This window comes from Malaclemys terrapin, chromosome 6 (assembly GCF_027887155.1).
Source record: "Malaclemys terrapin pileata isolate rMalTer1 chromosome 6, rMalTer1.hap1, whole genome shotgun sequence".
NCBI lineage: Eukaryota > Metazoa > Chordata > Testudines > Emydidae > Malaclemys > Malaclemys terrapin.
In genome coordinates this window covers 85,798,054-85,810,714 of record NC_071510.1, presented here as the reverse complement: position 1 = coordinate 85,810,714, position 12,661 = coordinate 85,798,054, and the positions used below count along the sequence as shown (strand labels likewise).

At 45.6% G+C, this 12,661-nt stretch overlaps 1 protein-coding gene across 2 annotated transcripts in view; it reads right to left on the bottom strand.

The window, feature by feature from the left end:
* Positions 1-8,104: 8,104 nt before the first annotated feature.
* TMEM171 (transmembrane protein 171) overlaps positions 8,105-12,661 on the bottom strand; it is a 36,006-nt gene continuing 31,449 nt past the window's right edge. For both annotated transcript variants that reach the window (XM_054033093.1, XM_054033092.1), the window contains exons 3-4: positions 10,881-11,022; positions 8,105-9,885 (exon numbers count right to left, since the gene is read on the bottom strand). In XM_054033093.1, the coding sequence (XP_053889068.1) occupies positions 9,696-9,885; positions 10,881-11,022 (332 nt within the window). In that variant the 3' untranslated portion in view covers positions 8,105-9,695. The remainder of the gene's footprint in view (positions 9,886-10,880; positions 11,023-12,661) is intronic.

The following is a 12,661-nucleotide window of genomic DNA, read 5'->3' as shown; positions in this document are numbered from 1 at the left end:
CTCTACTAAAGACGTGACCTTTGAAAAGATCCTTGGAGCAGATGAGAGGCCAAAAAGGAAGCACCTTATACTGCAAATGGTCTCAACTGACAGTAAAACATAGGAACCTTTCGTGAGATGGGTGGATTAGTATGGAAATGTGTTTTGATGATTGAGGGCTGAGAACTAATCCCCTTGGTCCAGAGATGGAATTATTGCTTCAAGGTGTGACCATTTTGAATCTTTGTGCTTTCACAAGTGTGTTGAGTAGCCTTAAATCTAGGATGGGTCCAACAGTCATTCTTTTTTTGGAACCAGGAAGTACCTGGAATAAAACCCTTTCCCTCTGTGCTGCATAGGAACTGGTTTTATAGCACCCAAGTGTAGGAGAGAGTCTATTTCCTGTTTTAAAAGGTGCTTATGAGAGAAGTCCCTGAAGAGGGACAGGGAAGGGGAGTTGGCAGGCAAAAGTGAAGTGGATGGAGTACCCTGTGGAGATGATCTCCAAAACCCACTTATCTGTAGTGACTGATTCGCAAGCATGCTGGAAGTGGTAAAGAGTTGCTGAAAGGAGGAAGGCAGGTGAAATGCTGCAGTTGGAAAGAAAAGGGATGGCAGCTCAGGACCTCCACCCCTCCATCAAAAGTGGTGCTTTGAAACAGAGGGTTGTGAGGTTGGGAAGTGGGTATTCTTTTCCCTCTGGAACCTCTGTCTCTTGAATTGAGGTTCATTTGATCTTTGGGAACTTGAGAATTGGTTGGGCTCTCTGATGTCTGGGACCTACTAAGTTTTCTCTTTTGGGTATGTATATAGATCTCCAGAGAACATAAAGTGGCCCTCGACTGCTTACATGTGCAGATATTTGTCTATAGTGTCAGCGAACAGTTTAGTGCCCTCAATAGGAAGGTCTTCAATTGTATTCTGGATCTCCTTTGGAAATCCTGAGAGCTGAAGCCAGGAGGCCCTCTTCATAGCTATTGCTGTAGAAATCAAATGAGCGGCGGTATCAGCAGCTTTGAGAGAGGCCTGCAGAGATGTTCTGGTGAACAGCTGGCCTTCTGCACTAATTTCCCTCTGTATTCTTCTGGCAGATGCTCAATAAAGGAAAAGTGCCTCTATGGGAATGGATTGGAGTGCTATGGCCGGATATTTGAGAGCCCAAGGCAAGATCTTCATCAGAATCCTCCTCTCCCAAGTCACTCTGAAGTGGTGGAGCAGCAGAAGAAACTGAGAGGTACAATTCTCAGCACCAGATGCATGTCTGGGAATCTGGAGGGCCTCAGTACCAAGAACAGTTGGCGCTGACCAGTGAGTCAGGTGTTTTGGACACAGCCAGGTCTTGAGGAAAATGAAACTCCAGCAGTACCGAATGTGTTGTCAGTACTGTATCCATGACCTGAGCTGAAATAATGGTAGCTGAGGGAGTTGATGGTACTGTGAATCTTGAATGGTCCAAGGGGAGTGGAGCTGGAGTGGTCTTTTTCGATAGCGAGTGTGAAGGGGTAGAGCTTTTTTTGCTGCCTTGCTCCCCTGACAGTACCAATGGTCTATCCAAACCTGAAATTTTGGAGTCTCTAGATTTAACAGGAACCAGCAGCCTCATGCATACAGTGTCAGAGACTGATGGGAGCCAAAGTGGCTGGAGTCACCGTTGACCTCATCTTCTTTGAGGTAGATTCCCTGCCTGGAGAACTTGGGGCACGATCTTTGGAAGTCTTATGACAGGCATCTTGAGCCTTCTTCTTAGATGCCCTTGAGGAGTGTGGCTTGGAGATAGTAGAGGTAGCCAACTTATTCAGAGACTAGCAAACTGTGGGGTACCCTGGCCTCGATCAGAGTCTGGGATCAGCAAGCTCTCTATCCTAAGGAGTCAAAGTTTGATCTCCCTGTTTTTTCTGGCTCTAGATTTTAATGCCAGACTGAAGTTGCACTTTGAGATTCCCTGAGGCAATGGATGCACCAGGAGTGTCAGTCACTCACCACGATTATCTCCTGGAACAACAGGCAGCATCTGAAACCTAGCAGAGCCAGGCATACCCTTCTAGTAATGTAGAACTCCCAGGAAGGAGAAACTATATAACAACATTTTTTTAAAATAACTATAATAAACTACAGTAAGAGCTAAGGGGACACAGCTGAGATAAAATTCAACACAGACAACTGTGAAGGCTCCATCTCAGGCCAAGGCAGTTGAGAAGGAACTGAGGGCGCTTTGCCTGCGCAACACTATATAGCAACAATGCAGAGCACAAGACTGAGTAATCCGTATGCGTGGGCTGAACAGACACTATGAAATTTCTGATCAAAAGCACAGGGGCTGCAAACACACCTAGAATGGAGCACCCATAGGGACACTACATGGAGAAGAATTGTTACTTATGCATGCTGACCTACTTATATGGGCACAGACTTACTATGACATATATCCAACACCACTCTAATGTTTGTGTACATATGTGCATCACCTGTGAGCTTGTAATGTTATTTGCGGACTACCTGTGTCTGTATGCTAATTGATATTTAAGAGCTATGTACTCATTACAACGTTTGTAGATCTATACTTGTACAGCCAGCACTGTACTTAATTGTGGGGCAGATTCTATAATCTTTATTCACATGGAGTATCACTTTTGTGATTTGTGCTACTTACAGCAATGGGACTATGCATGACTGCTACTTGGGAAGTGACAGAATATGTCCTGAGGCTCTGAGGCCTGGTCTACACTACGGGTTTAGGTCGACTTTAGCAGCGTTAAACCGAATTAAGCCTGGACACGTCCACACAACGAGGCCCTTTCTTTCGACTTAAAGGGCCCTTTAAACCGGTTTCTTTACACCACCTCCGACGAGGGGATTAGCGATAAAACCGGCCTTTGCGGGTCGGAATTGGGGTAGTGTGGACGGAATTCGATGTTATTGGCCTCCGGGAGCTATCCCACAGTGCTTCATTGTGACCGCTCTGGACAGCGCTCTCAACTCAGATGCACTGACCAGGTAGACAGGAAAAGACCCGCGAAGGTTTGAATTTCATTTCCTGTTTGCCCAGCGTGGAGAGCACAGGTGACCACGCAGAGCTCATCAGCACAGGTAACCGTCATGGAGTCCTCCCAGGATCGCAAAAGAGCTCCAGCATGGACCGAACGGGAGGTACGAGATCTGCTCGCCATATGGGGAGATGAAGCAGTGATAGCTGAACTCCGTAGCAGTAAAAGAAATGGAAAAGTATTAGAAAAGATCTCCAAGGCCATGAAGGACCGAGGCCATAACAGGGACACACAGCAGTGCCGCGTGAAAATTAAGGAGCTACGGCAAGCCTACCACAAAGCCAGAGAAGCAAACGGAAGGTCCGGGGCAGAGCCGCAAACTTGCCGCTACTACGTGGAGCTGCATGCGATCCTAGGGGGTGCAGCCACCACTACCCCAACCGTGTGCTATGACTCTCTCACTGGAGAAACACACAGGGAAGACGGTTCGGGGAACGAGGAAGATGACGATGGAGGTACTGTAGGTAGCTCACAGCAGCAAGGAAGCGGAGAAACCGGTTTCCCCAACAGCCAGGATATGTTTGTGACCCTGGACCTGGAACCAGTAACCCCCGAACTCACCCAAGACCCTCAGGGCACACAGGAGACCTCTGGTGAGTGTAACTTTGTAACTATTTGTAAACATTACAAAAAAAAAGCAAGCGTGTTTAATGATTAATTTGCCCTGGCAATCGCGGCCAGTACATCTACTGGAAAAGTCTGTTAACGTGTATGGGGATGGAGCGGAAATCCTCCAGGGACATCTCCAGAAAGCTCTCCTGGTTGAAATGGGGTGATTTTATTAAGGGGGACATTCAGAGGCGCCCGTTCCTGCTATTCTGACCAGAAATGTTCCCCGCTGTTAACCACGCGGTGGGGGGGAGGGGTGAAGTGATCATCCCAGAGAATCGTGTGTGGGGGGGTGGTTTACTTGTGTTTGTGCCGCATGTTAACCGGGAAACCGCAGCCCCCTCCTTTTACATTGAAACCCCATTTTAAATGGACAACCCAATTCATCCTTGATATGGGAAATGCGCTGCTGTTTGCAATCTTTCCCGCATGTTAAGAAGGTTAAAAAAGCCAAAACACTGTGGCCTACGATGGCTGCCTGCAAGCCGAAATATGCGACCTTGTAATGAAAGACTGTACCCATTGTTCCCTAAAATGTGTCTTTTTTAACCACCTCTCCCTTCTCCTCCACCAGCTGCAAATGTTTCTCCTTCGCAGAGGCTTGTGAACATTAGAAAGAGAAAACGTAAGACGAGGGACGAGATGTTCACGGAGCTGCAGATGTCCGCCCAGGCTGATAGAGCACAGCAGAATGCGTGGAGGCAGTCAATGTCGGAGATGAGAAAAGCCCAACATGAACGAGAGGAGAGGTGGCGGGCTGAAGACGATAGGTGGCGTCAGCTTGCAGACAGACGGCAAGAGGCAATGCTCCGTCTGCTGGAGCATCAAACTGATATGCTCGAGCGTATGGTTGAGTTGCAGGAAAGGCAGCAGGAGCAGAGACCGCCGCTACAGCCCCTGTGTAACCAACAGCCCTCCTCCCCAAGTTCCATAGCCTCCTCACCCAGACGCCCAAGAACACGGTGGGGGGGCCTCCGTCCACCCAGTCACTCCACCCCAGATGATCGCCCAAGCATCAGAAGGCTGGGCTTCAATAAGAGTTAAAGTTTTAAAATGCAGTGTGTCCTTTTCCATCCCTCCTCCCCCACCCATCCCAGCTACCTTGGCAATTATCCCCCTACCTCTGTAAGGAACTAATAAAGAATGCATGAATGTGAAAAAACAATGACTTTATTGCCTCTGCAAGGGGGAGGGGAGGGTGGGGTGGGGTGGTTGGTTGGTTTACAGGGAAGTAGAGTGAACCGGGTCGGGGGGGGGGGTTGGAGGGTTCATCAAGGAGAAACAAACAGAAGTTTCACACAGTAGCCTGGCCAGTCACAAAACTCGTTTTCAAAGCTTCTCTGATGCGCACCGCGCCCTGCTGTGCTCCTCTAACCGCCCTGGTGTCTGGCTGCGCGTAATCAGCGGCCAGGCGAGTTGCCTCAACCTCCCACCCCGCCATAAAGGTCTCCCCCTTACTCTCACAGATATTGTGGAGCGCACAGCAAGCAGCAATAACAATGGGGATATTCTTTTCGCTGAGGTCTGAGCGAGTCAGTAAGCTGCGCCAGCGCGCTTTTAAACGTCCAAATGCACATTCCACCACCATTCGGCACTTGCTCAGCCTGTAGTTGAACAGGTCCTGACTCCTGTCCAGGCTGCCTGTGTACGGCTTCATGAGCCATGGCATTAAGGGGTAGGCTGGGTCCCCAAGGATCACGATAGGCATTTCAACATCCCCAATGGTCACTTTCTGGTCCGGGAAGAAAGTCCCTTCCTCCAGCTTTCGAAACAGAGCAGAGTTCCTGAAGACGTGAGCATCATGTACCTTTCCCGGCCATCCCACGTTGATGTTGGTGAAACGTCCCTTGTGATCCACCAGGGCTTGCAGCAGCATTGAAAAGTACCCCTTGCGGTTTACGTAGTCGGTGGCTTGGTGCTCTGGTGACAAGATAGGGATATGGGTTCCGTCTATCGCCCCGCCACAGTTTGGGAATCCCATTTCAGCAAAACCATCCACTATTGACTGCACGTTGCCCAGAGTCACTACCCTTGCTATCACCAGGTCTTTCATTGCCCTGGCAAATTGGATCACAGCAGCCCCCACAGTAGATTTGCCCACTCCAAATTGATTCCCGACTGACCGGTAGCTGTCTGGCGTTGCAAGCTTCCACAGGGCTATCGCCACTCGCTTCTCAACTGTGAGGGCTGCTCTCATCTTGGTATCCTGGCGTTTCAGGGCAGGGGAAAGCAAGTCACAAAGTTCCATGTAAGTGCCCTTACGCATGCGAAAGTTTCGCAGCCACTGGGAATCGTCCCATACCTGCAGCACGATGCGGTCCCACCAGTCTGTGCTTGTTTCCCGGGCCCAGAATCGGCGTTCCACGGTATCAACCTGCCCCAGTGACACCATGATTTCCACATTGCTGGGGCCTGTGCCTTGTGAGAGGTCTATGGCCATGTCAATTTCCTCATCACTCTCGTCGCCATGCTGCAATCGCCTCCTCGCCTGGTCCGGGTTTCGCCTTGGCATGTTCTGGCTCTGCATATACTCCAGGACAATGCGCGTGGTGTTCATAGTGCTCATAATTGCCGCGGTGATCTGAGCGGGCTCCATGATCCCAGTGCTAGCTATGGCGCCTGGTCAGAAAAAAGGCGCGAAAGTAGTATCTGATGGACCAGGAGAAGGAGGGCGGGAGGGAGGGAGGGAGGGAGGGAGGGCCGAGTGACGACATGGCGTACAGGTACAGGAACAGGGAGAAACACAAACAACTGTCACACAGAATGGCCCCCCCAAAGATTAAACTGGAAACCCTGGGCTTAGCAGGCCGTTGATTTCACGGAGGAAGGGGAAGCAAATGAACACAGAACAAATCTATTTTTTACATCTTAAGGTGGCAGCCGACGCTGCAGCATGAGTGACAGCCATACCAGTATGATGATGATGGGTACCAATCATAATATACCATCATCTGCCAAAAGGCAAGGGGCTGCTGCTGTGTAGCAATGCAGCCCCACGTCTGCCAGCCCCACGTCCGCCAGCACCCAGCATCGCCCTCGGCCTCTTCTGGGTGCTTAGCAGACAATATTGGGCAATTGGCAGAAAATAGTATATTATGACTGGTAACCGTCATCATCAAAACAGTAGCATGTCTGCCCAGGTGGCCATGATTGACAGCCATACCAGTATGACGACGACGGGTACCAGTCATAATATACCATCGCCTGGAAGGGGCTGGTGCAATGCAGCACTACGGCTGCCAACCCCACGGCTATCACTCATGCTACACCGTCTACCGCCAAAAGGCAGTTAGCAGCTGCTGCTGTGTAGCAATGCAGTCCCACGTCTGCCGGCACCCAGAGGACATATGGTGACGGTGAGCTCAGCTGAGCTGAGCGGGCTCCATGCTTGCCGTGGTATGTTGTCTGCACAGGTAACCCAGGTAAAAAGGCGCGAATCTATTGTCTGCCGTTGCTGTGACGAGGGGGGAGGGGCCTGACGACATGTACCCAGAACCGCCCGCGACACTGTTTTGCATCATCCGGGCATTGGGATCTCAACCCAGAATTCAAAGAAAAGGCGCGAACCGCTTCTCGGCTCGAGCTGTGGCGCAAACGTAGTATCTGACGGCCTAGGGGAAGGAGGGAGGGGGGCCGAGTGACGACATGGCGTACAGGCACAGGGAATTAAAATAAAGAACGGTGGCTGTGCATCAGGGAGAGACACAAACAACTGTCACAGACTGGTCCCCCCCAAAGATTAAACTGAAAACCCTGGGTTTAGCAGGCCGTTGATTTGACCGAGGGAGGGGGAAGCAAATGAATACAGAGAAAATCTATTTTTTTACATCTTAAGACGACGGTGCAGCGTGACTGATAGCCCTCGGCATCTTTCTGGGTGCTTGGCAGCAAATACGGGGCGGTGTATGACGATGGTCTTCAGGCCTATTGCACGAGCTGCTGCTCAGGGAAGACTCTGCTAATGTGCGATGACCCGACTTGTAATAGGCCGGCTAACAGTCATAATACACCATTTACTGCCAAAAGGCAAGCCCCACGGCTGCCAGCACCCAGATCGCCGATGAAGGCTACCAGTCTACTGCACCGTCTACCGCCAAAAGGCAGTTAGCAGCTGCTGCTGTGTAGCAATGCAGTCCCACGTCTGCCGGCACCAAGAGGACATATGGTGACGGTGAGCTCAGCTGTGCTGAGCGGGCTCCATGTTGTCTGCACAGGTAACCCAGGTAACCCAGATAAAAAGGCGCGAATCTATTGTCTGCCGTTGCTGTGACGGGGGAGGGAGGGGCCTGACGACATGTACCCAGAACCGCCCGCGACACTGTTTTGCATCATCCGGGCATTGGGATCTCAACCCAGAATTCCAAGGGGCGGCGGAGACTGCGGGAACTGTGGGATAGCTGTGGGATAGCTACCCATAGTGCAATGCTCCGGAAGTCGACGCTAGCCTCGTACTGTGGACGCGGTCTGCCGACTAGAGCACCTAGAGCATTTTATTGTGTGGACATACACAATCGGCTGTATACAACCGATTTCAATAAAACCTGCTTCTATAAATTCGAACTAATTTCGTAGTGTAGACATACCCTGAGGTAAGCCTCTGTAAAGCAAGTACTTATAGAAAAAATAAAACCAAGTGATGTGTAAGAGGACTACTGAAAATATTATTGTTTAAGAATGGCTAACATCACATACCTCTGACTCAGTTCATCCAGAGGCCTATAGTATGATACAATTAGGCTCTCATCTTCAGTGCGTGAAGAGTTGGGAGTTCAGCAAGAAAAACCCCATGGAGGGGCCTAATTCTGCCATCCTTAAACTGTGATCAGTCCTATTGATTTCAGAGAGCCGACGCTCAGAGCAAGGTGGTACTGAGTGTAAAGGTGGCAGAATCAGGGCCTAGTATCACAGGAACATAATTTGTGTGCAAATTAAGGAGGAAGTGGATGAGATGTAGCCAAATTAAAAAAGCCACCTTGCTGGAGTTAAAATAAAATTCTAGGATGCTTGCTTTTTAGATAAGGCCTTAATCTTAAAAAAAATTTGGAGCATAAGTTTTAACCTAAGAATTAAAAAGTCCTGCAGGATTTATCACGTAAATTCCTGTATGCAAGGTACTGAGCTTTCTTGCAAGGTACTTTGAAGTCAATAAGAGGAGAGGGAGCTGTGCATCTCAAAGGAGTCTTAAAGAGCTGTGACACGCTTGCTCTCTGAACTTGCCAGTTAAAGGTACATCTCATATCTTAGAATCTAGACACAATACATTATAGATGAGAAATCTCTGCTCCTGAAAAATACTGATTTTTAAATGCCGTTCAGCCACACAAGAGAGTCCATCTCAAAAATAAATTGATACTGTTGGTATAAATCAGAGACTGATTTATAATACCAGTATTTCTTATGGAAATAGTCATTCCACCGTTAAAGTATTAGAGCATTAACTATCCTCAGCTTTGCTTTAGGGGCTCTTAATTGCTGGCTAAAACTGATTTTTGTGGGGATTACCACTATGAACATAAATGTTCCAAATTAAACTATATGGCATTTGTTATCAGGCAGACTAAAATGAAGTATTACTAATATGCTCAAACTGTATCTAAGCTAAGTAAATAAATGGTAATTTTGCAAACTTATCCTACAAGTACTTTCTAGAGAACAGTAACAAATACTTATAAAACCACTTTCTAATTATTTCTTTGCCATAGCTCTGAAACTAATTGATTTGAGTAGATCAAAATACACAGAAAAAAGTTTGTGTTCTACTTAGTTTCTCTGATATAAAAGAAAGCTAAAAATAGACACTAGACCCATAACAAAACACAATGAACATCTAACGCTGTTGCAGTTCACCAAACTGTTGAGTACCGTTGTCCGAAAAAGCCTAGGGTTACATAATATTTCTCTAAACCCAAATTGGTAATTTAAGTTTTGTTGTTTTAAGGTTATAGATGCAACCATTACAATTTTTATTATAAAAATAAGTTTAGAACTTTAAAATTGTAGTGTACAATTCCATAGAAAAATGAACTTTAGTTCACAGTTCTTTGTGGGAAGGCTCAGAAGAGGCTAAGCCATGGAGGAGCCAGAAGAATATTCACTATTTATTGTTGCTTCTTTTTCTTCATATCTTGGAGGTAATTCAGATGAAAGATGCAGAGTAGGCAAGATGTCTGAAGATGAACTGCTCCCGGGAATTGCATATAGTGGTTCGTAATCTCTAACAGAAACCATTCCTTGAACATGTGCAAGTTGTGCCCTGTAAAACATTACACATTGAAATGTACTAATCTCATTTATACATTAAGCCAAATCATACTTGAGTTTCACATATGCACACGCAGTGTAGGTGAAGCCAGTGTGTTCAAGCTGCCTTTTTAAAAAAAAAAAAAATTGGTTCACTGCAAATACACATCTGTTTAGTAAACAGTGCCATCTGTATAACAGTATGGCCTTTTCACATTTCCTATAAAAGACATCTTTTTATATCCCCTGACAACACTGCATAGAGCAGAATAGCCACTTGGGAATGGGAGAGATTTTCTTATCTCTTCTCCTTAGTTCCTTTGCCCCATCTTCCCTGCCTTTTCATAATCTATCATGGCCCTACTTTCCCCTTCCTTATAATAGTTATGAGCAGGGCCGACTTGGCAAGACCAGCTTGGCAAGCAGGTGCTTGGGGCAGCCACTCCGGAGAGGGGCGGCAGGTCCAGCAATTCGGCGGCAATTCGGTGGACAGTCCCTCACTCCCGCTTTTTTTTTTTTTTTTTTTTGGCTGCTTGGGGCGGCCAAAATCCTGGAGCCGGCCCTGGATATGAGTTCTAAAACTCAAATTACTGAAATGATAATACTGCATATTCTGAGATCCTCAGATGAAAGGTGACTTACAACCTTAATTAAGCTTCCCAAAAGCCTCTGAAGTAGTTAAATAAATAGTATTCTCATTTGACAGCCAGGGAAACAGAAGCAGAGAGAGGTCTCTGGATTGTTCAAGTTCACACAAGTCAGCAAGTCAAAAATAGAACCCAGGCATCCAAGTCCCTTGCTCTACTCATATCCTGGTGCAATCAAGGTAAGAATATTTTAAAATTAAGGTAAAATATCAGAAGGAAGAAATTCAGTGAGTTACTAGAAAATTGTATAGATGTCAGGCATAAAATCAATGATGATTAAGAGAGTGTTGTCCTAGCTACACTTCAACCCATGGGTTAAAACATCACAGATTCTAGAAAATAAACAAGAAGACTGTCTTACCCATTATTTACAATACTGTGGTATGGAGGAGGATTTTCACTCATAGGCAGCTCTGTGGCAAGTGGCTTATGAGTTACAGGTGGTGATAGAGAGTCAGCAAAATAAGGTGGTGGGAGGGGTGGGAATGTCATTACAGCATCACCTAAAGAGAAAAAAATTAATTAGTAACATGAAAATTCAACTCATTTCCTGATCCTCATTGTAACCTAAGAGATATTCATAATGGTGTAGTATAGTATTTATACTTATCATCTTTGTAGATACAGGCACCATGTTCATGCATACTTTAACTGTTCTGACATTCCTTAGTGTAGAGGACAATGGTATGTATACATTCTGGGAGGATTTTTAAAATGCAAGAGATCCATTTTACTAAAAAAAAAAAAAAAAAAAAAAAAAAAAAAAGGCAGCCATAAAAAAGGTTCCATCTTGCTAAAGGACACAAATCCCTTTACTGTTGGCTGCAGAACCTCCCAACAGACAGGCTCATGTGGGTTCTCTAAATACAGAGCAAGAGCTATTAGCACACTTTCTATCTGAGATTTTATACCATGCTCATCACTATGGTACACAAGTGCCTAGTTCTCCCTGCCTGCCTAAAATGTGGGTTTTATAAAGTACTGTGCATACCTGTAATGATGCTATAAATAAAAATATTCAATGCTCTGCTTAACAATTCATATTGATTTAATTTTTCCTTCAAATGTGCAGTATTTCCCCTGTTAATAAATTATCAGGAAGTTCCTTGCTTTCGATGATTTATATGTTCTCAATGCTTATTTATACAAAGAGGTAATAACTGCACTTATACCATTACTATATCTTGCAACTTGCCTGTTAAGGAACATGAAATGATTTTATAACTGTAAGCACAAATGGTGATTTCTGATTGTTCTGAAATTGTAATAATCAAACCAGGGTACCTATAGTAGCAGAATTAATAAAGAAATTTTAGATAACATTTTCATGGTTGAAGGGACAATACTAATAGAATTCATATTATAAGAAAGCAATACATGTTATATACTAAACTGCAATTATGCAGTGCTTAATCTGAATATGAATTAGTGATAATATTATGAAGTTGGACAATGAAGTATGGTCTCTCTTATTCAGAACTTTGCATTTTGCAGGGGTTTTAGTTTTTTTAATGGACTGCCAACAGTCAGCTAGTTCTCATAATTAAACAGGTGCAACAACTACTTCCCTTCTGCCCACTCCACTTCTTGTGTCTTTGTCTCTTAAGTTTTCAATGTAAAACTCAACCTCTGTTCTTGCAATGTGTTTCAATCTTTTGATCCATCCATCACCTCCCCCAAAATCACAGTGTTTAGGTAATACCTGTCTACCCAACATTAATATTGATGTTATTCCATGAACTTGCTTTGCACACAGGGTGCACCTTATATGTTTGTTTAGTCAGCCTATTCTGAAAGTAGTGCGCTTAAGGAAGACAACAGAATTTAGATCTTTTCAAATATGTGCTAGGAGAGGAAGTGATTGTTGGCTTGCTAAACACACACACACAAGGAGCATCTTGCAGAGACAATTCACATAGCAAATTAATACTGAAGTTGAGCAAGTCATGCGTTGCCTAAATACAATGATTCTGGTAAAGTGATGGAACCAACAGACTTGGACCCCATGATTCTACAGCAATCCACATTTTAAGTCTAGGCCTGATCCTACAGTGTTTATATATTTTATTTCTCTTAGAACTCTCCACATATAAGAGTGTGTGTACTAGTTTTGCTTTCTCTTCTTCAAAGACTATTTTCTTA